Genomic DNA, 27419 nt, shown 5'->3' with positions numbered 1-27419 from the left:
ATATAACTGAATCATTCTGCTGTACACCTGAACCTAACACAATATTGTAAATCAACTATAATTTTAAAAAAAGAAAAAAATATCTGAACATTTGGGCCTTTATTCACATATTTATGTGATGCCACAAGTACAGAAAATCTCTAAGATGAAAGTGAAGACATTTTTTTTTTCCTTCTAATGTTCCATATACAAGATTGAAAAACAAGTGTTACCAGTAAGAAATGTATTATTTATTATATAATTAAGGGTGAGATAGCACCAGAGTCAAATACAAACTTTCTATACTACAGCAATTTCCAAGTTCATGCACACACAAAAAATAATTACTCCTTAATGTATTATGTATTAATGCTAAACACAGTTATCTTATTTCCTAAAGCTCTAATGTAGTTTTAAACCAGTACTACATAATGAAATAGCTACATGATAAATTATAAATTATGTGTCAGGGCAAAGCCAAGATGACAAAAATAGTACAATTAAGTAGTGAAAGCTATTTCAGAGTGACTGCTTCCTAGAAGCATGCAGAGATTCACCTTGTCAAAGCGGACCATGACTTTAGAAAAATTTTCCTTACCCTCGTCTTCAAATAAAGGTATCATACTTTTCAACAAGAACTTCACCTTTAAAATCACAAATACATTTCCATGTAAAAGGGTAAACAGAACCTAAAACTGCCTTTTAAAAAGTATCTTCATTGTTTAAAAATGCAAATATCTTTTATATGTAAAAATTCAAAATGACTGATTATAGCTTAAACAATTGCCATATAGATCATCAGAACTGGCAAGTTACTAACTTACTAGGTCTCTAGAGGAATAGAACCTGGGAACAGTTACATTAATTCTGACAGAAGGAGAGGTCCAAGGGTGGAGAGCCAAGTAAAGAGCCTTTTGAACTTAGCCTATAGGTCAGTAAGGGCTTCCCTGTTGGCTCAGGGGATAAAGAACCCGTCTGGCGATGTACAAGATGCAGGAGACTCGAGTTCGATCCCTGGGTCGGGAAGATCCTGTAGGAGGAAACGGCAACCCAGACCAGTATCTACACCTGACAAATCCCATGGACAGAGGATCCTGGTGGCCTACAGTCCATGGGGTTGCAAAGAGTCGGACATGACAGAATGGCTAACACCACAGGTCCGTAACAACAAGAACAGCAGCTTATATTTCTTTGATCGAATGCTAACTATGAAATGGAAGGAATGCAAAAGACTTTAGAGGCGTTGTCTCATTTAATCCTGAAGGATTACATGGTAATTTTTATAAGGTATGTGCCATTATTTTACCATTTTACAGATGAGAATAAATTGAGGAGTTAAGAAACTAAAAAGCAATACCCACAGCATCACAGAGCAGAAGAGAGGACACAGACCTGATCCTCCAGACTCTTAAACTCACATCCACTTCCCTGCTGGCTTCTCCCAAAAGCCACCAGTGACTATTTAGCTGTCTCGGGTATTTTGATTGTGTTCTGTTGGAACCTTTGTTGGTATTTTTGTTTAGTGCTATTTTAAACAGGAATGAGGGAAGTTCCTGGTGGTCCAGTGGGTAAGAATCCACCTTGCAATGCCGGGGAAAGTGAAAGTGAAAGTCGCTGAGTTGTGTCCGAGTCTTTGTGACCCCATGGACGACAGAGCCCATGGGATTCTCCAGCCCAGAATACTGAAGTAATGCTGGGGACGCAGGTTCAATCCCTGGTTAGGGAACTAAGATCCCACGTGCCACAACTAAGACCCTATGCAGCCAAGCAAATAAATATATATAAATAAATATTAAACAACAATGATCATAAGGGCTTATGATAAATATGTTTAGGGCGGCAGGAAGTGGCTCCAACAAAGGTGGGCAAATATGATTCAATTATGTAGAGAAATGGAGTCGATTTAGGCAGTCTGTAGTAAGTATCTCAAATTGCTGAATTCAAAAGAAATAAGGCAGGGCTAGTGCTCACATAGTTGAAGCCACACTCACTACCTCCCTAGAAAAGACAAGAGAAACTTATTTCAGAATTCCTGCTTTTCTTTCCAGACAACGTCAAACTTACCACTTAAGCCGTTCCCAACTATGCTTTTTGTTGTTGTTCTCATTATCTTAATGCCGTTTGACTTTGACCTTATAGAATCCAATCTAATACACAGTTATTAATTTTCTGATCCTCAATCAAGACAAAAAGAATTATTCTGGTCCTCAGAAAGAATAAAAGGTTTCAGTCTCCCCCTCCTCCACCAATTCTTACTATTTATAAAATAATAATTTTACGACTTCCCTGGTGGTAGAGTGGACAGGAATCTGCCTGCCGATGCAGGGGACACGGGTTCGATCCCTGGTCCGGGAAGATTGCACACACCACTGAGCAGCTAAGCCCATGCGCCACAGCTACTGAGCCCGAGTGTCGCAACTGCTGAAGCCCACACACCCTTGAGCCTGTGCTCTGCAACAAGAGAAGCCACTCCAGTGACAAGCCCAAGCACTGCAACAAGGAACAGCCCCTGCTCACCGCAACTAGAGACAGCCTCCGTGCACAGCAGCAAGGCCCCAGCACAGCCATAAATAAATAGAAAGCGGTCGTAATTTTAAATGATTTCTTCTAGAAACTATCAAAAGCCCTTTCCAACTGAATGACAGTTGTTCCCAACTAATAGTATAAAATAAAAAGTTTTTTATTTTGCTTATGGTACTTTTTAAAAAATTAAGACTGTAGCCTGCCAGGCTCCTCTGTCCATGGCATTTTCCAGGCAAGAGTCCTGGAGTGGGATGCCATTTCCTTCTCTAGAGGATCTTCCCAACCGGGGGATCAAACCCAGGTCTCCCACATGGCAGGCAAATGCTTTACCCTCTGAGCCACCAGGGAAGCCCAAGTTCACAGTAAAAAAGAGTAGACAGTACAGAGTTCTCACATAACCCCCTTCCCTGATCCGCCACAACCCCCAACAACACACACAGTCTCCCTCCCTTTCAACATCCTGCACCAGTATTGTACATTTGTTACAATAAATGAACACATGACTATCAACCAAGGTCCCAACTAGTCCTCACATGTTAATTCTCACAGTTGCCTCACATGACCCCTCCAGGACTGTCGGAATATAACATAGCAAGGGACCTAAGTCAGCCCTCCTATCTCTAACCACATTCCCCCACCTCCATGCGTCATTTCCTTAGTCGGGAAGACTGAGCGTCCTCCCGACTGACCTCCAAGACCTAACTCTACATTCACTGCTTTGGGGAAGAACGTTTCTGACCTCACAAGGCCACAATACTCTTGGCCACCTCTGAACATCTCATATCACGGCAGCCGAAGCTATTCCCAAGGGGGCTAGGACCAAGCAGATAAGACTGATTTGAGTGTGCTAATTCTGCAATAATTATTAAAATTCAATTAGACAAGTTGGCTAAGCATCAGTTGGCTTTACAGTTATATCCCCTTAAACTGTGATTTCTACATTGAATCTTATGGCTACAAGAGCAATGAAGCTAGTGCATCCAGTTTCACAGACTCCAACCAGCTGCCTGACACTGTGACTCTTTGCCCCTAGAAAAACTGAATTTGTAACAAATCACAGACTGAAATACCCTTTGCAAGCTGCAGGGTTGAGAAACACAGTTGCCTTCTTCACTTGCGCATTGGGAGGAATAAGTTGATTGCCAAACACCTAAAAAGAAAGGAAGAAAAGTTTTCAATAAGTGTCCTTTTATTGAGTTGGCGAACACATATATTCTTTCATTCCAAAAGAATTTACTTCTGGTGTCTACCCTGAAGAAGCCAATGTTCTTCCAAGATTTCATACTGACAACCCCACCATCAGTTCAGTTCAGTCGCTCAGTCGTGTCCGACTCTTTGCAACCCCGTGAATCGCAGCAACCCCACCATAAACAACAATAAAGCTGCATGAATCTAAAAAGAATGACACCAACGAATTTACTTATAAAACAGAAAGATTCTCAGAGAAGAAACTTAAGGTTGCCAAGGGGGAGGAATGGGAGAAGAGATAGGGAATTTGGGATCGACATGTACCCATTGTTGTAATTAAAATGGATAACCAGCAAAGACCTACTGTAGCTAACAGCACAGGGAACTCTGCTCAGTGCTATGTGCCAGCCTAAATGGGAGATGGGTCTGGGGGAGATTCAGTTCAGTCGCTCAGTCGTGTCCAAATCTTTGTGACCCCATGGACTGCAGCACTCCAGGCTTCCCTGTCCATCACCAACTGCCCGAGCTTGCTCAAACTCACGTCCATTGAGTTGGTGAAGCCATCCAACCATCTCATCCTCTGTTGTCCCCTTTTCCTGCCTTTAATCATTCCCAGAATCAGGGTCTTCTCCAATGAGTCAGCTCTTCACATCAGGTGGCCAAAATATTGGGAGTTTCAGCTTCAGCATCAGTCCTTTCAATGAATATTCAGGACTGACTTCCTTTAGGATGGACTAGTTGGATCTCCCTATAGTCCAAGGGACTCTAAAGAGTCTTCTTCAACACCACTTTTGAATCGATGTTCAAAAGCATTGATTCTTCAGCACTCAGCTTTCTTTATAGTCCAACTCTCACATCCATGCATGACTACTGGAAAAACCATAGCTCTGACTAGACAGACCTTTGTTGGCAAAGTAATGTCCCTGCTTTTAAATATGCTGTCTAGGTTGGTCATAGTTTTTCTTTCGAGGAGTAAGCATCTTTTAATTTCATGGCTGCACTCAACATCTGCAGTGATTTTGGAGCCCCCCAAAAAATAAAGTCTGTCACTGTTTCCATTATTTCCCCATCTATTTGCCATGAAATGATGGGACCGGGTACCATGATCTTAGTTTTCTGAACGCTGAGTTTTAAGCTAACTTTTTCACTCTCCTCTTTCACTTTCATCAAGGCTCTTTAGTTCTTCACTTTTTACCGTAAGTGTGGTGTCATCTGTGTATCTGAGGTTATTGATATTTCTCCCGGCAATCTTGACTCCAGCCTGTGCTTCATCTAGCCCGGTATTTCACATGATGTACTCTGCATGTAACTTAAATCAGCAGGGTGACAATATACAGCCTTGATGTACTCCTTTCCTGATTTGGAACCAGTCTGTTGTTCTATGTCCAGTTCTTTTTTTTTTTTTTCTATTCCAGTTCTAACTGCTGCTTCTTGACCTGCGTAAAGATTTCTCAGGAGGCAGGTCGGGTGGTCTGGTATTCTCATCTGTTTAAGAATTTTCCACATTTTGGGGGAAAACAGATACATATACATATACATATATATATATGTCTGAGTCCCTCTGCTGTTTACCTGAAACTATCACATTTTAATCAGCTATACTCCAATACAAAAAAAATTTTTAATGGAACATTATTTAATAAAAGTAAGCTAAATTATAATAAAACACCCACTTCATTCACTTACTATAGGTAAGTAACTTTTCTCTGTAAGATATGGCTAGGTTTATTGCAACCAACAAAGGTGCAGTCTGTCACAAGGGAAGTTTGTCTTTAGTTTTCAGAATATAATCATTTTTCCTTTTAAGCGAAATGAAAGTCACTCAGTCGTGTCCAACTCTTTGTGACCCCATGGACTGTTCAGTCCATGGAATTTTCCAGACGAGAATACTAGAGTGGGTAGCCTCTCCCTTCTCCAGGGGTTCTTCCCAACCATATATAGCTTATTAATGAAAAATCTTTGTTACCAATTAACCTTCATAGCTTTATACACACAAAAAATAAATCTCATACTCTAGCTGCTTCCTATCTTTGCAACCCTGAATGATAACTCAGTAGCATCAACTGGTACAGGAAAAGAAACATAATTAATGTTTCAGTTCAGTTCAGTCACTCAGTCGTGTCCAACTCTTTGAGACCCCATGAATCGCAGCACGCCAGGCCTCCTTGTCCATCACCAACTCCCGGAGTTCACTCAGACTCACATCCATCGTGTTGGTGATGCCATCCAGCCATCTCACCCTCTGTCAACCCCTTCTCCTCCTGCCCCTAATCCCTCCCAGCATCAGAGTCTTTTCCAATGAGTCAACTCTTCACATGAGGTGGCCAAAGGACTGGAGTTTCAGCTTTAGCATCATTCCTTCCAAAGAAATCCCAGGGCTGATCTTCAGAATGGATTGGTTGGATCTCCTTGCAGTCCAAGGGACTCTCAAGAGTCTTCTCCAACACCACAGTTCAAAAGCATCAATTCTTCGGCACTCAGCCTTCTTCACAGTCCAACTCTCACATCCATACATGACCACAGGGAAAACCATAGCCTTGACTAGACGGACCTTAGTCGGCAAAGTAATGTTTACTAAGTGCCTAATATTTGCCACTTCCACACATATTGTTCTTAGTTCTCAGAAACCACGTAGGAATTAAATATTCCCATGTCTTTAGATAAGAAAGCTAAGATTCAGAAAAATTAAGTCAATGTGTTAATAAATTACAAGTTCAGAATTTATATCCATCTAACTTGAAAACCCAAGCTTCCACTCTATCAGTTCTAAAGAGAAAAGATGATGGATGAGAAAGAGTTCAGACTCACAGATAAGATGTAAGGGGTTACGATGGGGACTAATCAGAGCTGCCACTGCTCCATCAGGATGGGAGAAGACAGTCAACAAAAAGAAGGAGAACAGGGAAATCCCAAAGAGGGTAAAATTTCGAGTCTTAACTGGCAGGAAGCAGGCCTGGGCCAAGAAGGCAGGATTTAAGCACAGAAGTACAAAGCAAAGAAGAAAAATGAAAGTTATACCAGGTATCTTATTAAGTAACTGATTCCAACTCTACCACCTCTCTGACAGCCCACTCGAGATCCTTTCTCATTGTTGTCTATTACTTGCTCTAAAAACAAAAATAAATCTCTATTCCCGAAACCTTCAGAAGGATATACTGTTTCTTTGTAAAAAGTTTCGAGTACATCGTAATTTCTACGGTTTTCACTCTGAGTTAGACCTTAATATAATACTGTAATTTCTTCTTCTTCTATCCATACTATTTCTGGAATTTGGCCAAGAATGACTTAATTAACCGGCCAGATTCCAGATCTATAGTTCTAGATTATTCCTCTCGGTCCTGGGTTTTTAGCCTCTAGAAGCCTTAGCTACTTGCGGCTCAGGACTCGGGTTGATAGTAGATTAAGGAGTTTACGTGAGACTATAATGAGGTGAGTTTATGTGAGCTTTAAAGAAAAAATAGTATTTTATTCAAGAATTTAGACTGAAAGGGCACAGACACAGGAAAAGTAACTAGAATGAGCAGACTGTAAGGGTGAATCCACTTCCTTTTTTCCGATGAGAGGAGCTAAATGGGGGTTGGGAAGTGGAGAATTAGAAGAGTGGGAAGAGGGAGACATATGCAAGGGAAGAAACAACGGAAGGAAAAGGGCCATGAAAAAGGAGGAGGAGAGGGAATTCAGAGCAGAGGTGAAGGTATTAATACTTCACACAAGAAAGGGAGTGCCCATATCGACACTTTGTTCAAGAGCAAAAGGCTTCCCCGTGCACAATTTTCTAGTTGCTAATGGAAAATTAGCTTGGGGTGAAGATCACCTCAAATTTAATACTAAAGTTTATTTGAATTGATTTCCAAAACAACTCAGAGCCATGAGATGAAACAACAAAGCAATCAAATTCTTAAAACATGGATTTAGAACAGTTAGGGAATCCCGAAAGAGAGAAATTCATTCATAGTGTCTACTGTCATTGTCATCCAGGAAAACATTTCAGAACGTTTTCTGCCCCCTACTTCTACTAAATGTATCATGCCTTTGTCATTTTTAAATTTCATGTTTCTTTTTTGGTATTTCTGACATCATAAGCTTAAGTAACATAACAAAAAAGCATCTTAACCATGCAAATTCATCTGCAAGTTATAATGTGCATATCTGGAGGGGAGGGAAGAAAAGAAATGTGATCTTAAACTTGAAAGGATGAACAATTCAACTCTAACCGGATAGATGAATATTTAAGTGCAATACCCTGAGACTGGGAATAACAATGCACAGGGTATGACTCAGCTGGGCTAAAGAGACAGGCTTTAAAAGTAAGAATCAACAGTTTTAAGAAGATTTGACTTTGAGAGGTAATGACTGCTCTGAACTGATATCCTTGGGGCTTATTCGGCTTAGGCATGAATCTGGCTTTAGCCAGAGCTTCCAGGCCACCTGCAGACATGAACAAATTCCCAGAACGCCAACCAGTCCGGTTCTGTGTTCTTTGGACTAATCCAGAAGTAAACAAGTCTGAAGGGGTGGGCGTTGGAACTGCTTTTCGCCAGATGGTTAACTTCCTCGAGTTCTATTCAGAGTTGGCTGGCAGCCTGATTCATCCCCTGATAGTGGGGGAAAAATAGCCAAGCTGCACTGACGCAAGGTGCTGGGCAAGTCCCCTGGAACAGCCCGAGATTTCTGCACGGTGGAGATAAGGCGGGTTTTAATTGTTTCACATTAAACGGCATTACCTGAGCTTCTTGACAGGCTGCTCTCCTTAGTAGGTTATCACTATCAAAGTAAACAAAAGAGAAGGAACGTTAGCTTTAATAAGTAGGTTCAGATCCAAACAAATCATCATTTTTTAAAGTACATATAACTCTTTAAAATAGTCAAGTGAACATTTCTTAAGACCTGTAACAAATCATGGGCACATCTGAAAGGTACTTTCTCCAAATGAAATCTGTGTTAGGTGTTCCCACACAACAGCAGGCAGAATAATCCCCACTCCCTTTAAGATGCTCACATCCTAATTCCCAGAACCTGAAAAGGTTACCTTATGTGGCAACAGGGTTTCTACAGACATGATTAAGTTAGGGTCTGGAGATGGGAGAGAATTCTGGATGACGTAGGCGGGTCCAATGGAATCACAGGGTCCTCAAAAGCAGAGAAACTTCAGCAGCAAATGTGAGCAGAAAAGGATGGTCAGAAAGATACCCCGCTGGCTTTGGAGATGGAAGGTGGCTTTAAGTCAAGGAGTGTGGGTGCCCAGGAAGGAGAGGGGTTCTCTCTGGAGCCTCCAGGAGGAACGCTGTCCTTGCCGACACCTTGATGTGAAGGGAGCCCCGTGTCGGAGCTCTACGCCACACACAGCAGTGCTTGTGCTCAGTCGCGTCTGACTCTCATGACCCCATGGACTGCAGCCCGCCAGGCTCCTGTCCGTGCGATTCTCCAGGCAAGATTATTGGAGTGGGGTGCCATGCCCTCCTCCAGGGGATCTTCCCAACCCAGGGATCACACCCCCATCTCCTGCATCGGCAGGCAGATTCTCTACCACAGAGCTACCTGGGACGCCACAAAGCTGCAAGATAATAAATTTGTGTTGTGTTAAACCTCTAAGTTTGCGGCAATCTGTTAGGGCAGCAACAGAAAAACAAGTGCACATACCCTGCGTTTTTCTGATTCAGTAGAAATTACTCAGGTCATTTGCCAGACATAAATTTGATATACAGTTGCTTCTGCTAGTGTTTTCTCTTATTTTTTATATCATAGTCAGATACACAATTATATCATAAATGGAAAATTCTGGCGTGGGGTAAAATTTTGGCTTGCAAAAACAAAACGTTCTATCAGAGTATGTTCACCTATTCAGCATAAAGCTTTCTAAAATGTGTTTGGGCCACTTATACCTTAAGACCACTTCAAATGGCTGACTGCCTACCATGCTCCAGAATTTTCTTCCTTTAGGTCCATTCTAACACGGGTTGCTGGCATCATTCACATAGTAACCTCAACCTGGCTAACAACAGTTAAGAAAATGGATACCCAGAAAACATGAGCAGTAAACAACTTAGAGGGAAGAACTAAAAGGAGAAAGGGTTATTTTACTTAAATTTCCTGTCTAGACCTTTCTCATAACATCAAAGACCTTGAATTTTGCATCTTTACAGTACAGTAAGTCCCCTACATGCAAACAAGTTCCGTTTTGAGGGTGCATTCCTAAGTCCAGTTGGTCCATAAGTCCAACCAAGCTACTCTAGGTACCCAGCTAACACAATCGACTATATAGCACTGCACTGTAATAGGTTTATAATACTTTTCACACAAATAATACACATTAATTAAAATTAAACTTTTGCTTTTCGCTATAGTTGCAGTCAAAGGCTACGGCATTTTCTTCCATAGCCAGGCTGAAGGACAAACCCGATTTCACAGAGCCATCAGCTTCCAGGAGAAAGCACTCCCTACGAGGAAGTATCTCTGCTGCCCACCTGAAACCTAAGGGCAGTGACGACGTCCCATTACAATTACAACGACACCAGTACCTCAAACCTGGATAGCTCAGATGGCAAAGGAGCCACCTGCAATGCAGGAGACCCCGGTTCGATCCCTGGGTTGGGAAGAGCCCCTGGAGAAGGGAAAGGCTACCCACTCCAGTATTCTGGCCTGGAGAATTCCATGGACTGTATAGTCCATGGGGTCACAAAGAGTCAGACACGACTGAGCAACTTTCACTTTGAGTACCTGAAAAGCGCGTACGGTTCTACAACAAAGACTTTAGGCGGACCGATCCCTTGCGATGTGTACCCCCACAAGGCGCCTTTACAGCCAGGCTCAGCTCCCCTACTTGAGCGATACTGCTCCCGACTAGCCCGCAGCAAAGGGAGTCCAACAAGCTCATCTCCCTCCCCCACCCAAGAGTTACAAATGCTTCGCTCTTTCCAAGCCTCTCCATCAACTGCTCTCAGTGAATTAGTCTAAAGTCAACAGAACATGCACGCAAGATGAAGCAGATTCAGGGTACAATCTAATATTTAAAAATAGTTCAGTTCAGTCGCTCAGTCGTGTCTGACTCTTTGCGACCCCATAAATTGCAGCACACCAGGCCTCCCTGTCCATCACCAACTCCTGGACTTTACCCAAAGTCACGTCCATTGAGACGGTGATGCCATCCAGCCATCTCATCCTTGGTCGCCCCCTTCTCCTCCTGCCCCCAATCCCTCCCAGCATCAGAGTCTTTTCCAATGAGTCAACTCTTCGCATGAGGTGGCCAAAGTACTGGAGTTTCAGCTTTAGCATCAGTGCTTCCAAAGAACAATAGTTACATGTCAATAACCCTTTGTAATAACCCTTCAGACTCATGCCCTTTTGTAGAATGATGAGGCAAAATACAGAGCCCTCTGTATCCACTGGATCATAAAATAACACTAGGTTCCTTGTAGTCACCTGAGCATTCTCAGCGGATTTAACCCTCAGTCTAGTTTCCAGACTGCCCAAGTTTCCACTGCCAGTCTCACGGGACTGTCTTCCTCCTCTTCCTCGCCTCAACATATTTTTCCTAGTAGACAGAATGACCTGTGCCTCGTCTTATCCCACAGAGACGTCCTGTGGATGACTCCGTACAAACACATGCTTCTGTAAAAGCTGAGTGCCTGTCTCTATATATCTGTCCGCTTCCCCCAGCCAGCTCCTCCTCTACTAGGACAGGTCTCTGAAGGCACCAGGCCCCTCTGGGTCATTAGCAGTCACCACCTTCCTCACTGCATTTCAGCCACGCTGATGCCTGTGGACCCAGCTGAAAAGGGAAGACCCCCAGACAGATACAAGAATGTGGGAGGCATCTTGGATCATCTTTTCTCAAATATTTTTTTTTTTTGCTAGAAGTAAAATTCTGATAGTTAACTTGTGATGAAGTGTATTATTAAAGATCTCAGCTCTCTCGAGCTTACTAATAACTGCTTGATGTATCAGTGTGCTATTGAAAATCAAAAGGTATTTCGATAGTTAACATCCTGGATTACAACGAGCTAGATGGAATGTGTGTGCTGCCAATGCCACCTGTGAGAAAGACAGAATATGTACCAATTTAGACATTACAAAAGAAATCCTCATTATAATCACACTTAGCTTTTTAAATATCAAAAAATGGTATCAGCTATCTTGATCACATTCTCTGAACCAAGCTGTATCTAAAACTCAAACTTATCCTCAAAAGAAAAGATATTTCTCCTATTGACATATTCTGAAGGTCTACAGCAAGTTCTGAAAACTATTTCAAAAAAGAAATTTCAAGTATGTTTTCTATAATGGCAGCATTGCTGCAATAAGTAAGAAAATAACTTAAAATCCACACAGCAACTACTGTGCGCCAGATACTATGGCTATTGTTTTCCTAAACCTTTAGTCTTTGTAACAGCCTTGCAGGGCTTCCCTGAGGGGCTCAGTCGGTGAAGAATCCACCTGCAATGCAGGAGACCTGGATTCGATCCCGGGATTGGGAAGATCCCCTGGAGGAGGGTATGGCAACTCATATCCAGTATTCTGACGTGGAGAATCCCCACGGACAGAGGAGCCTGACAGGCTGCACTCCATGGGGTCGCAAGAGTCAGACACAACTGAGGGACCAAGCACACAGCCACCCTGCAAGTCAGGTGGTATATTCCCATCTTACAGATGAGGAAGCCCAGGCTCAAAGAAACTGACTTGCCCAAGAGCACCTGTTGCTAAGTGGGAGAGTGGGCTTTCAAATGCCTTAATGCTGCTACTTCTTAATTCCAGACCATACTGAATGGGCAATACTTCTTTGGATTCATACTTTACAGCACATTTATTAAGCTATCACATCACTTCTTAGTCCCAGCTAACATAACTCTTAGAATTTATATTCGTATAGTTTTATATATATATATATATAAATTCAAGGGCAATAAAGCTCCCAAAAGGAATTGGTGAAACAAACTGATTTAACACAAAGTGCCAGGTACAGCACCATGAACAAGACTTGGTCCTGACCTGAAGAAGCTTGGGATCCAGGAGCAAAGAACAGCACTTGGTAAACATCAGTGATATAGTAAAAGACATGTCTCTTGATAGATAACATGCCAGAGATGATACACAGGTGAATAAAAACATTTCCCATCCTCGTGATGTCTACAGTTTGAGGAGGGAAGACAGACAATTTGCTAGGCAATCACATGATATGACTTATATCATTTACTCCATAAAATGATATGACTTACATTTTTACTCCATAAAAGGAGTGTCTAGTAGAGGTATCTAACCTCGTCTTGAGGGAATTAGAGAAGACTTTTACATGGATAGTGAAGCTGAGATCTAGGAGAGAAACAGAAAGTAGCCAGGCAAAAACAGGGAGGAGAATGCCGGCAAAGGAAAGAGCGTGGGGAAAGCCTGCAAGTGCCAGGTCACAGCCAAGGCCAGAAGTCGAAGTAGCTCAGGACAGCTGCAGCGGCACACCAGGGAGGAGCCAGGACAGGGGGCCACCAAGAGCCTTTTCTAACCTGTTTAAGCAATGTGGGCTTTACCCATTACAGGGTTTTAAGAAGGAAACTGACATGACCAGGTGGACAGGGTAGAAGGATCATTCTGCTGCAGTGTCAAGAGGGCAAGGGTCAAAGAGAAGACTGCATCCAGGGAGACCAGGGAGGATTCTTCAGGAACGCAGGTCAGCGAGGATAAGGTCTAGAACCAGGTAGGTGGTAGTGGGGATGGAGGGAACACAGATTCTGCAGAGGTTGAGGAGTGAACTTAAGTGCTGGTTCGTGAGTAGGGAGGGGTCAAAGACCCCTTGACCTTCCAGTCGAAGGTGTCACATTCACAGAGATGGAAGGCAACATGGACTAGTTGAGGAGGCAGGAAGCTATGCCTGGTCTGGATTGGTCGATCTGGGACAACGGTGAGAGACCAGGTGGGAGGATCCAGGGGACAGCTAGAAATACACGTCTGCATTCCAGACAGAGCTCTTGACTGAAGATGAACATAGCTGGACTTCCCTGGGGCTCTGCTGCTACTTCAGTTGTGCCCGACTCTGTGCAACCCCATATAGCAGCCCACCAGGCTCCCCTGTCCCTGGGATTCTCCAGGCAAGAACGCTGGAGTGGGCTGCCATTTCCTTCTCCAATGCATGCATGCATGCTAAGTTGCTTCAGTCATGTCCAACTCTGTGCAACCCCATGGACAACAGTCCACCAGGCTCCTCCATCCACAGGACTCTCTGGGCAAGAATACTGGAGTGTGTTGCCATTTCCTTCTCCACCCTGAAGACCAAATAACACCATCCAAGTCCTTACCCTATCACACACAAAGCAGCTTATCTTTCTTCCTTGATGACAGCGGTCCTGAAGTCATGGATAATTCACCATTTTCTTTCCCACAGCACAGAGCACAGACTTCTACACACAATCTAAGATACTCAATAAATAACTGTTTAATAAATAAGTGGCAAATGTTTGAACAGCAGAGATTGACTCATTGTGCTCAGGCAGACTTTGTTCTGGAGGAGACACTGAAGGTTATTTTCTGTAGGAGAATCTGGTGTTCTTGAAGGGGATGCTCTTTCAGGGTCATGATCACCAAATGGCAAGAGGAGGGCTCGCTGTGGGACGGGACAGGAGAGAAGGGGAAACTCCAGTCATACGAGTGAAAAAGGTGAAGTGAAAGTCGCTCAGTCCTGTCCACTCTCTTCGATCCCATGGACTATACAGTCATATATAGTCAATACAGACATATAGTCAACATAGACATACTGCACTCAATATGCCAGTAAATTTGGAAAACTCAGCAGTGGCCACAGGGCTGGAAAAGGTCAGTTTTCATTCCAATCCCAAGGAAAGGCAATGCCAAAGTATGCTCAAACTACCACACAATTGTACTCATTTCACAAGCTAGAAAAGTAACGCTCAAAATCCTCCATGCCAGGCTTCAACAATACGTGAACCATGAACTTCCAGATGTTCGAGCTGGGTTTAGAAAAGACAGAGGAACCGGAGATCAGATCGCCAACACCTGTTAGAAAAACATCTAATTCTGCTTTATTGACTACGTCAAAGCCTTTGACTGTGTGGATCACAACAAACCGTGGAAAATTCTTCAAGAGATGGGAATACCAGACCACCTGACCTGCCTCCTGAGAAATCTGTATGCAGTTCAGGAAGCAACAGTTGGAACCAAACATGGAACGACAGACTGGTTCCAAATCGGGAAGGGAGTACGTCAAGGCTGTATATTGTCACCCTGCTTATTTAACTTACATGCAAAGTACATCATGAGAAATGCTGGGCTGGATGAAGCACAAGCTGGAAACAAGATTGCCAGGAGAAATATCAATAACCTCAGATATGCAGATGGCACCACCTTTACAGCAGAAAGCAAAGAAGAACTACAGAGTCTCTTGATGAAAGTGAAAGAGAAGAGTGAAAAAGTTGGCTTAAAACTCAGCATCCAGAAAAGTAAGATCATGGCATCCAATCCCATCACTTCATGGCAAATAGATGGGAAAACAATGGAAACACTGGCTGAGTTTATTTTTGGGGGCTCCAAAATCACTGCAGATGGTGACTGCAGCCATGAAATTAAAAGACACTTGCTCCTTGGAAGAAAAGTTATGACCAACCTAGACAGCATATTCGGAGAAGGCGATGGCACCCCACTCCAGTACTCTTGCCTGGAAAATCCCATGGATGGAGGAGTCTGGTAGGCTGCAATCCATGGGGTCGCTAAGAGTCGGACACGACTAAGTGACTTCACTTTCACTTTTCACTTTCATCCACTGGAGAAGGAAATGGCAACCCACTCCAGCGTTCTTGCCTGGAGAATCCCAGGGGTGGAGGAGCCAGGTGGGCTGACGTCTATGGGGTTGCACAGAGTCGGACACGACTGAAGTGACTTAGCAGCAGCAGACAGCATATTAAAAAGTAGAGACGTTACTTTGCCAACAAAGATCCGTCTAGTCAAAGCTATGGTTTTTCCAGTAGTCATGTATGGATGTGAGAGTTGGACTATAAAGAAAGCTGAGCACCGAAGAGTTGATGCTTTTGAACTGTGGTGTTGGAAAAGACTCTTGAGAGTCCCTTGGACCGCAAAGAGATCCAACCAGTCCATCCTAAAGGAAATCAGTCCTAAACATTCACTGGAAGGACTGATGCTGATGCTGAAGTTGAAACTCCAATACTTTGGCCACCTGATGCAAAGAACTGACTCTTTTGAAAGACCCTGACGCTGGGGAAGATTGAAGGTGGGAGGAGAAGGGAACAACAGAGGATGAGATGGTTGGATGGCATCACCAACTCGATGGACATGAGTTTGAGTAAGCTCTGGGAGCTGGTGATGGACAGGGAAGCTTGCCGTGCTGCAGTCCGTGGGGTCACAAAGAGTCAGACACAGCTAAGCAACTGAACTAGACTACACAGTCCACGGAATTCTCCAGGGCAGAATACTGGAGTAGGTAGCTGTTCCCTGCTCCAGGGGCTCTTCCCAACCCAGGGATGGAACCCAGGTCTCCCACATTGCAGGCAGATTCTTTACCAGCTAAGCCACCAAGGAAGTTCAAGAATACTGGAGTGGGTAGCCTTGACTGGCTCAAGAAGACCCACGGGTGTGTGTGTGTGTGTGGGTGTATGGGTGTGTGTGTGTGTGTGTTTGTGGGAGACGGTCATGGAGCTAGAATCCTCTAGAAAGGCTAATTCAGGAACTCAGATATTCCAGTAAGCTAATGGGTCAAGTATCTGAATGTGAACCAAAGATATAGCTAACAGCAAAAAAACAAACATTGTACATAAATTCCAAGCCCACACTCCTTCCACTACAGCATGCTGTCTCCTGAGAGCACTGAAGTTTAACACAATTTAAAAGAGGTGCTGCAAAATGTAGTCATATCAAAAAGGGTCCCTGAAGATCTGCTCAGTACTAAAATGTGGGTTCTTATACAGAAAGAAATTAGAAGCTTCTAGATTAGAAAATGAAGAAAAAAATCTGCTGATGTCACCCTGCCTGAGGCTTTAAAAGAATTTGAACATGCCTGCTACTGCAGGAAATGGGATGCTCTCAATTTATTCTGAGCCATAAATGTTTTATTTATTACTTTAGGACTGCAAAATAAGATAAGCTGTTACTTCACTAACAACTTCTACATGGAGAGAAAAATTACATTGATCCATCCTATTCCCCCCCCCCCCCCTTCAAAATACTTCCCACTATAGTCTAAAGGCAAACTGTAGAGCAATCTCTACCACCAGCTTTCCCCTTGAGGCATGCAAACAGCGTTTCTGCTTTATACAAAACTGATTTGAAGTTCAAGCCCCTACTCTTTGCGACCCCATGGACTGTAGTCCGCCAGGCTCCTCTGTCCATGGAATTTTCCAGGAAAGAATACTGCAGTGGGTTGCTGTTTCCTGCTCGAGAGGATCTTCCCAACACAGGGACTGAACCCTCGTCATCCAAGCCCAAATTCCATTTCCTGACAATTGACATTTTTAAGGTTGGGCGAGTCCTTAGAAATTATCTAGTCCAATGCTTTTCAACCTCTCCCAACACAGCCTGATCCCCATCAATCAAATGACATGGCATTCCATTAGGAACCAAGTTCACTACAGCAGTGATCCTCTTCTGGGCAGAGAGACACACACATACCACACCACACACACACACACAACATATATAATAATTCCAATCCCTAAGCCCCACGAGATTCTGAAGGTTCACTTCTACAGGGACTCCTTCAACTGTGCCATCTCCTTCCAGCTCCTGAAAAATAACCAACTCATCTAGTCTGAGAAACTTCTGGTCTGGGGATCTGCCCAGTGTCAGACAGAAGTTACTCAAAAACGCAGTACCAGAACTTAAGCCTTCTCATGCTCAACAATGGTGGTTCTTCCCTCGACACTCTGCTTCTTCTCTGTTCTCTAAGGCCAAGCCCAAATAAAACAAAAAGCAGTCAGTACAGCTCCATCCACTGTCTAACTACACATGGGCCTATGCTACCGCTCTGGTCACCTTAATCCACAAGGGATCACGAGTGATTACTTTATGTCCTGCAAACCGGCTTAGGAAAAAGCCCAACTAAATCTAACCCCACTCTTTATTCATTAAGCCAAGAACACTTACTAGCCAGACAAAGACCCAATCTCTGTGCTCAGTGGGAAGGCCCTGTCTACAGTGATGGCCAGCGGCTACATGAAGCTCTGGGTGAACTAGGGCTTATTCTTTCTTACTCTCTGAAATACAGAACTCCAAAGCCAGCTTCCTCCAAGCTTACTCATTCCCAGTTGTTTCAGTCTATACTCATGTGTACCTCCCTGGTGGCTCAGCTGGTAAAGAATCCACCTGCAAAGCAGGAGACCCAGGTTCAATTCCTGGGCTGGGAAGATCCGCTGGAGAAGGGATAGGCTACCCATCCCAGTATTCTTGGGCTTCCCTGGTGGCTCAGATGGTAAAGAATCTGCCTGCAATGTGGGAGATCTGGGTGCGATCCCTGGGCTGGGAAGATCCCCCAGAGAAGGGACTGGCTACCCACTCCAGTATTCTTGCCTGGAGAATTCCAGGAACAGAGAAGCCTGGTAGGCTACAGTCCATGGGATTGCAAAGAGTCGGAACAACTGAGCGACTTGCAGTTTCAATGTGTACTTAAGTGGACCGCTCATAATATTTCAAGTAGCTTCTGATTTCTCAGGTTTACGCCACACATTTCCTCTCTAATTCAGGACGGGAAATGACTTAATGCAAAACAGCATCCCCCGAGGGCTCTGCTCACATAATAAGTGAATCATTTGGGTCTGTTCTGTAGAAATTTCCACTGACCAGAGGGACGGAAGTGTGTTCTGCAGGTGATTCCTTCATTCCATTGACCAAGAGAAATGGATGTGGAGGAAGCCTAAATCTTCTCTTATCTTAGAACATGAAGTTATTCTATTTTCACCCTCTTATTTGAGCCTCGGCTTTCCATAAAATACCGACTGTCCCAACTCCGCTGTCCACACCTTCACAGAGGCTGAGGTCTGAGGACCACCTCCAGCTGGCTGCTGGCCTATGCTCAAGCGTGGACTTTGGCTACCACTAAAGGGATTCCTGGAGCTGCTGCTACCTCTAGTCACTTTCTTGGGATGATTTCTACCCCTACCTAATTCTTACAAATACTCTTTCTTTTGTGGTTCATTTACTTCTCTTGCTTTCTGTTCTTTTTCCATTCATCCGCTTCCACCCAACACGCCAACTTAAACATTCTGTGCCACAGAGTCTCCTTCACACGCGTATAACATTAACTTTAGTTGGCAACCAAAATACTAGTTTTTTCTGTTCTATCAACCATTACATATTTATGGATATAATTACAAACACACACACACGGAGTGTCAACTACGTACAAGGTATTCTCACCTTTCCCGGTGGCTCAGTGGTCAAGAGTCCACCTGCCGATACAGGAAACATGGGTTCGATCCCTAGATTGGGAAGATTCCCTGGAGGAGGAAATGGCAACCCACTCCATTATGCTTGCTTGGGAAATCCCATGGACAAAGGAGCTGGGCAGGCTACAGTCCATGGGGTCACAAAGAGTCAGATACAACGTAGCGACAACAACAACATTTAGGAAGAAAGCACAGGAAGGTTGAATTCCTTTCTATCTCCCTCACCTCCCTCAATGACATATCCTATGTAAGTCGCACACAGAAAGTGGTTATTTACTTTGGGCTCCAAGATTCAGGACAGATCAGGAAAACTTCTGACCGTAAACACACAAACTCGCAGCTACTGTGATCAGTATTTGTGCTGGTCCAGGGCAGGCAGTATTTGAGATGCCAGTGACCACCTGGAGAGGGGAAAATTTCAGCATCTCCTATACTAAGATCATGGCTCCGGTCCCATCACTTCATGGGAAATAGATGGGAAGCAGTGGAAACAGTGGCAGACTTTATTTTGGGGGCTCCAAAATCACTGCAGATGGTGATTGCAGCCATGAAATTCAAAGACACTTATGCCTTGGAAGAAAAGTTATGACCAACCTAGACAGCATATTCAAAAGCAGAGACATTACTTTGCCGACAAAGGTCCATCTGGTTAAGACTATGGTTTTTCCAGTGGTCATGTATGGATGTGAGAGTTGGATGGTGAAGAAAGCTAAGTGCCGAAGAATTGATGCTTTTGAACTGTGGTGCTGGAAAAGACTCTTGGAAGTCCCTTGGACTGCTAGGAGATCCAAGCAGTCCATTCTAAAGGAGGTCAGTCTGGGATATTCTTTGGAAGGACTGATGCTGAAGCTGAAACTCCAGTACTTTGGCCACCTCATGCAAAGAGTTGACTCATTGGAAAAGACTCTGATGCTGGGAGGGATTGAGGGAACAAGGAAAAGGGGACGACAGAGGATGAGATGGCTGGATGGCATCACCGACTCGATGGACGTGAGTCTGAGTGAACTCCAGGAGTTGGTGATGGACAGGGAGGCCTGGCGTGCTGCAATTCATGGGATCACAAAGAGTCGGACATGACTGAGCGACTGAACTGATGATTATTCTCTCTGCAGTGCTTGGAGCAGCTGAAACCACTGATATAAATATCCCTAAAAATTATGTAAAATTAAAACCAAATATAACATAAATATATCTCTGTCGTTCCAGCTCAGTGCCCCCGCCCCATCCCACTCCACCTTCTACCAGTAAACATATAGAAAATACATGGAAAGGAGGCAAAATAAACAACATAGACTTTTTTTTTTTTTTTAAGAGATCTGTTTTCTAAATAATATGACAAGAGTTAAAAGGAACGGGGAAATAATTAAACTTCATTGCACTGAAAAAAAAAAAAAAAGTCCCCCTGTTCTCTATCAAATCTGGGCTGACAGGCATGTTATTTAATCATCCATAAATGAACTTCTTTAAACAGCACCTACTGATACCTCAAATTTCAGCATCAGATTGTGCTCAGAGAAAGGGAGAGAGAGAGGAACTTTGAAATGGCTAAAAAGCAAAACAAACGGCTTCCTTCAAACTGCAACAAAATCTGGAATGAGGAAAAGTCATGAGGGAGAAGAGCCTCGCTACCTTCTACTGCTACTCAATCAGCCGTGCTCTGGACCACTGACTGCAAAGTCAGAGGCTAATCTGAATGGATATCCAAGTAAAACGTCTGCTTTGTCAGAAATCCCAGAGATACTAAGGAATAAAGCACAAGGCATTACTGGAACCATATCTGTACCAAAAGAAACAGCATGGGTCTAGCCAAGTGCAGCTCCTGCATCATTTCCCCCTGGAATCTGACATTCCCTCCTGGACATCCCGTCAAGGTCTCAAACTCAACACATCTAAAAGGGAATATAAATATATAACACAGCCTCCTTAAACCGATTCTCCCAGGCGACCTTCCTCTTTCTGTATCACCAATTATCCTAGTTGCTCAGTTTTGTCTGACTCTTTGCGACCCCATGGACTGCAGCACACCAGGCTTCCCTGTCCTTTACAATCTCCCGGAGCTTGCACAAAGTCATGTCAATTATCCTAGACTTGAAGCTAAAAAAGATTTCTCCTAACTTCCTCTCCTTTAACCAAACAACCAACCATCTAGTAATTATTACAGTTAGCACTCATCAAAGTGCAGCACATGACATGCATCATGTCATTTTTTTCTTTTTTTTTTTAATTTCTTTTGGCCATGCCACTGGGCATTTGGGATCTTGATTCCCTAACCAGGGATCGAACCCACATCCCCTGCGTTGGAAGGGCGGAGTCTTAACCACTGGACCGCCAGGGAAATCTCTGCACCATCTCATTAAATCCTTACAGGTAACCTGCTAAACAGACCTCACTGTCCCCATTCACCAAGAAAGAAAAGGAGGCTCAGAGGTTAAGCAACTTGACGTGACCAGTAAGAAGCGAAACCCAGACCAAAGAGAAGCCTGCTGGCATGGCCCCCACGCCCACACCCGCTGCTCACAGTGCCACAACTTCCCGTCTGCCCTTTTATTTCCCCCTCCTAACACCAGCACTCTGGCCTCTGCTCTCTTCTATGTGAAGTACTGAAATGCCGCCCCCGCACCCCTACCTCCACAGTCTACACGTTTCTCTCCCTCCTAGGCAGCAGAATTCAACTTCTAAACGCCTCTTTGTTCCAGACATCCTCCTCTCCTTGGGCTCCAAATACTATACACTGCCTAGAGTCAAAGCCTTCCATCTGGCTTTCCTCTTGTTCTACAGGAAAAAAAAAACCTCTATAGTGAGGTCAAATTCTTCGCCAGTCTCCAAGAACACACCACACACTTTCGTTTCCTGCGTGTGCTCAGGTCATGAATCTCACTCAGAACATCGTTCCATCCATTCTGCAAGGCCCCACTTGAGACATCTTTGCTACACTTTCTCCGATGAGGAAAGAAGAGAAGAGGGGCAGCAATGTCTCTGACGGAGAGCCTGCTTTGTGCCAAGCCTCTAAGAAAATCTGTGTGACAGCCCAGTGAGGTGGATCAACCATGATCCATCTTTGCTTACAGGCCAAGAACTGAGGCACCTTATCCAGGGTCACAGATGGGTAAGTGTAAGTCAACATTCAGATACATCCAGCTGCCCCTCCTTCACCATGTTACTCCAGGGAAAGCTCAGAAGAGATTTCTCAGCCTTCTAACGGATGGGTCAGTCTGATCACATCTGAACCACTGATCAATTTAACATCCCCCAAAGCAGGACAATCAGACACCATGTACTTCCTGATGTGATACACTAAGATCCAGAACACGTCTATGAAGCGCTCTCACCACCACTAAACCCGACTGGAATCACGCCCTCGGGACAGTGCTCCTCAGACTTCACTGCGCAGACAGGGCCCCTGGGGATCCGGTTAAAGATGGGGGTTCAGACTCAGCAGGTCTGGGCTGGACCCTGGGGTTCTGCATTTGTAATCAGCTCCCAGGAGCGACTTGTTCCACTGGACCACGGCTCATGGTTTGAAGAGCAAAGATCTAGAAGTCGAAACTCGGGACTCCCCTGACAGTCCCGTGGTGAAGATGTCTCTTTCCAAAGCAGGGGGCGCAGGTTTGATCCCTGGTTGGGGATCTAACATCCCACATACCCTGCAGCCACAAAACCAAAACAAAAAAAAGAGAAGTCATATGGTGACAAATTCAATAAAGATTTTTAAAAAAAAGCAGCAGCAGGGAACTATTCACCAGTGTACAAGACACAGGTGAGACAGAGGAACAAGTTAAACAACTCAGGGCTGGGCCTGGAACAAAGGGAGGGAGGAACCACTCGCCTCAGGCGCAAAATTTAAGGGAACACCACAAAACGTAGGAATGGAGATAAACACTTTCATACATTATGTTTAAAAAATCAAAATGAGCCTAAAAGATCCATGATGAACACAGTATCAGAGTTTTAAATACAGACTCTGTATTACTGATTCTTCCTTTTGCCTCAGGCTCCAACATGACTCTGCCCACCACTGAACCATGTAAGTTAACTGTCAAATCTAGAGGATGAAAAATTCTACAGGGCAAATGCAGACAGGCCTGGTTTCTAAAACAAATAAATGCTACAAGAGGAGGAGAGAGTGAGAGTTTATGAGGCTTAAAAGATAAGACATCAAGTGCACTGTGTGGAACTTGTTTTGATATTGATTTGAACAAAACCATAAAGCAGAAATTGGCATCAACAGGCAAAATGTAAACATAGACTGAATATTAGATGACATAAAGGATTTGGGGCGGGGGAAGCACCCCTGGGAGCTCAGTGGTAAAGAAACTGCCTGCCAATGTGGGAGACATGGGTTCGATCCCTGGGTTGGGACGATCCCCTGGAGGAAGGTATGGCAGCCCACTCCAGCGTTCTTCCCTGGGAAATCCCATTGGTAGGGGAGCCTGGCAGGCTACAGGCTGTGGGGTCACAGACAGCAAGATACAACTTAGTGATTAAACAGAAGCAACAGTAGAGAATTTTTAATTTTGTTCAGTTCAGTTGCTCAGTTGTGTCCAACTCTGCAACCCCATGAATCGCAGCATGCCAGGCCTCCCTGTCCATCACCAATTCCCGAAGTCTACCCAAACCCATGTCCATCGAGTCGGTGATGCCATCCAGGGTTGGCATCCTCTGCCGTCCCCTTCTCCTCCTGCCCCCAATCCCTCCCAGCATCAGGGTCTTTTCCAGTGAGTCAACTCTTCACATGAGGTGGCCAAAGTATTGGAGTTTCAGCTTCAACATCAGTCCTTCCAGTGAACACCCAGGTCTGATCTCCTTTAGGATGGACTGGTTGGATCTTCTTGCAGTCCAAGGGACTCTCAAGAGTCTTCTCTAATACCACAGTTCAAAAGCATCAATTCTTCAGCACTCAGCTTTCTTCACAGTCCAACTCTCACATCCATACATGATCACTGGAAAAACCATAGCCTTGACTAGACGGACCTTTGTTGGCAAAGTAATGTCTGCTTTTAAATATGCTATCTAGGTTAGTCATAACTTTCCTTCCAAGGAGTAAGCGTCTTTGAATTTCATGGCTGCAATCACCATCTGCAGTGATTTTGGAGGCCAAAAAAATAAAGTCTGACACTGTTTCCCCATCTATTTCCCATGAAGTGCTGGGACCAGATGCCACGATCTTGGTTTTCTGAATGTTGAGCTTTAAGCCAATTTTTTTACTCTCCTCCTTCACTTTCATCAAGAGGCTTTTAGTTCCTCTTCACTTTCTGCCATAAGGGTGGTGTTGTCTGCATATCTGAGGTTATTGATATTTCTCCCGGCAATCTTGATTCCAGCTTGTGCTGCCAGCCCAGCGTTTCTCATTATATACTTAATTTTGTTAGGCCCATGTTAAAGGCATTGTGATTTTTAAAAATTCTTTAATTGTTAAAAATAAGGTACTAATGTATTTACGGGTATAGTTACAAGATATATCTGGAATTTGCTTAAAAATATTCCAGAAAAATAAAACCAGGAAGAGACAGAGGAAATGAGATTAATACAATGCTGATATTTGCTGAAGCTGAACGCTGATATATGGGGATTCATCATACTATTTGCATTTTTATGTTTTAAATTTCCATAATAAAAAAAATGTTCACGTAATCCCTTCTTCCCTTAGGCACCCCTCACACTGACTTTGTAGCACACAGGACGCAGCACGCAGTGCCTTATTCATCCAAAATAAAAGGTGCTGCTCTTTTTGATGTGTGCCAGAAACTGCGATGATCTTATTTAAGGTCACAATAATGTTGTGAGATACTGTGAGGAGGCGGAAAAGTGAAGTTTAACAAGCTTGGAGAATCTGCCCAAAGTCACACATCAGGAAGGGACAAAGGCAAGGGCTCGACCCCAAACCCAGCTGACTCGGAGGGAAGCTCGATTTGAAGCACAATGTTCTATCATCATCTTAGGCCATGTGGGGCTTGGGCCTGGAACAATCTGTTTGCAGTTTGTCACCTAAGACACAGGGGCCATTGTGAGAGGGGACGAGAAGGCCCTGGTTTTCAATCAGGGTCCTGACACTTACTAATTGTGCTCAGTTACTCAGTCGTGTCCGACTCTTTGCAACCCTAAGGACGGTAGCCCTCCAGGCTCCTCTGTCCATGGGGATTCTCCAGGCAAAGATACTGGAATGGGTTGCCATGCCCTCCTCCAGGGGATCTTCCCAACCCAGGGATCGAACCCAGGCCTCCTGCATTGCAGGAGGATTCTTCACCATCTGAGCCACCAGGGAAGCCTTTACTAGCTGTGTGACCCTGGACAAATTACTTCATCTCGCTATCCCTCAGCTTCTTCATCTGTCTAGGGCTATTAATCTCACACTAGCCTGAGATTAACAACCATCTCATAAAGTTGTTAGGAAGATAAAATGAGCTAATAAATGTGAAATGCTTAGAACAGTGTCTGACACGTGACAAGCTCTGATGAAGTATTAGTGATCCTCATGATTAATACTACTACGTTCTCAATAAAGCTGAATGACACTGAACACACCCCTTGGGCCAACTCATCATTTAGTTTTACTTCTAAGCAATTGTTTTGACCACAGAATTGAAAGGTGGGTTCTTCTCAATGCTTATAGTAATCAAGATTAATGTATCGTAATCAAGATTAACGTTCCTATGTTCAGATGGAAAAAATTCCAGTATTAATAAAAACTTCGGGACACATGGACCAGGACCAGTGCTACAGTATCACGTCTGCTTTGCAAGTTTCACGTGGAGGCATGCATAGTGTTCGTGGGATTGAAAATTCTCAGAGAAGATACCAGGATGTCTGGCTGAGTGGCTATATGCTCCAGAAATAAACAGGAGGAAGTCCCGGGTCACAGGCCAAGGTGGGTGGCCGAACTGGTGCCAGAAGCACAGAGCCAAAGCTGAGAACCAGGAGCCAGAACTAAGCAAGAACAGAGCTTCTGTCACCTGCCGAGCCACGAGGATGAGTCGATAAGCTGTGGCAAGACTCACCAGCCAGAATCTCGAGAAGAGAGAGACCAGAGGCAGGATGAGCAAGGTCCCCGAAGCTGAAAGGATCTGAGCTCAAATCAGATGGACAAGGGTTCAGACACGCCTCACGGCTTTTTAACTACTTATGCCCAGCCTCTTTTGTGGTTATGTTCTGTCACTCTTGAAATTACACTTTTCCAAACTGTCTTGTTACACATGAAAGGTGAAATAAATAAAAGGCTGAGATCTCATTACACCATCTGGCCGATCCTCATCTTCCTTCCCCACTGGCTGGCTCTTGAATCATTCACTGCCCAGTTATCAGCAGTAATTCGTTTTAACTCCCAAAGTGAGCGAGTACCTATTACATCAAATTAATTCAGTTACTAGCATGTAGTGAACCCTGATATCAATCAAGCACTATGCTAAGAGCTTTTCAGTTACCTCAAGCCTTCAATGATCCAATGAGGTACTGTTATTAGCCCCACTTTACAGATGAACCTGAGGCTCAGAGAGCCCAAGGTCAGACAGACTGTTAGAAGGGCCTCCTTTCTTATGCTACTGTCTGTTAGCAGGCTGCTTGCCGCTGAAAGGGCTCCAAATGAGAGAAAGACCATTGCAGGTAACGGCTGACATGATGAACTGAACAACCCGGAACACAGTCTCCCCCAGGGAACCCAGAAAGCTTGGGGAGAGCAGCTGGAGAGGAATGAGCAATACTTAAATCCTCTTTACTTTCAGCAAAGACGGTCATTTCCTCCTCTTCACCTGCTCCTTCCAGAGTCCTGAAAGCAGCCCCTGCAGCTCCTGCCCACTACTGCAACCTGCTGTGGGGGGAAGGGTGCAGACGAGAATGTCACAGGTTTTGTTTTTTCCCCCTTGAAACGGAGGGGAAGGGAGGAAAGAAAGGAGAGAAATTCCCACAGGAGAAGAAAAAACTATAAATACAGCAACATGAATAACACCCGCAAATAAGTAATACCTGATCCCAAAGACAAAGACACAGTCTAAAATCGGATGGATAAAAATAACATATGTCACTTTTTCCCAAAGCTGTCATACAAACACACACAACTTTTCCTTAAAAATGAAAGTGAAAGTCACTCAGTCAGTCAGACTGTTTGTGACCCCATGGACTATTAACAGTCCAGGAAGTCTCCAGGCCAGAATACTGGAGTGGGTAACCTTTCCCTTCTCCAGGGAATCTTCCCAACCCAGGGACTGAACCCAGGTCTCCCACATTGCAGGTGGATTCTTTACCAGCTGAGCCACAAGGGAAGCCCACCTATCAAACCAGGGTCGTTATTTAATCAAAAAGTCAACAATGAAACACAGTCAATTATCCTTACTGGTATGTGAATCCTAT

General features: G+C 44.1%; 1 protein-coding gene across 14 annotated transcripts in view; it reads right to left on the bottom strand.

Moving 5' to 3' along the window:
* AGK (acylglycerol kinase) overlaps nt 1–27419 on the bottom strand; it is a 100912-nt gene that overhangs the window by 57838 nt on the left and 15655 nt on the right. For all 14 annotated transcript variants that reach the window (XR_009600548.1, XR_009600551.1, XR_009600549.1 and 11 more), the window contains exons 3-4: nt 8415–8454; nt 3573–3652 (exon numbers count right to left, since the gene is read on the bottom strand). Coding sequence is in view for 10 of the 14 variants with exons in the window: in XM_012177252.5 (XP_012032642.2) it covers nt 3573–3652; nt 8415–8454 (120 nt within the window). In the remaining 4 variants the exon portion in view is untranslated. The remainder of the gene's footprint in view (nt 1–3572; nt 3653–8414; nt 8455–27419) is intronic.

Source organism: Ovis aries, chromosome 4 (genome assembly GCF_016772045.2).
Source record: "Ovis aries strain OAR_USU_Benz2616 breed Rambouillet chromosome 4, ARS-UI_Ramb_v3.0, whole genome shotgun sequence".
Classification (NCBI taxonomy): Eukaryota; Metazoa; Chordata; class Mammalia; order Artiodactyla; family Bovidae; genus Ovis; species Ovis aries.
The sequence above is the reverse complement of the archived record's forward strand: the minus strand, read 5'-3'. Positions and strand labels throughout refer to the sequence as shown.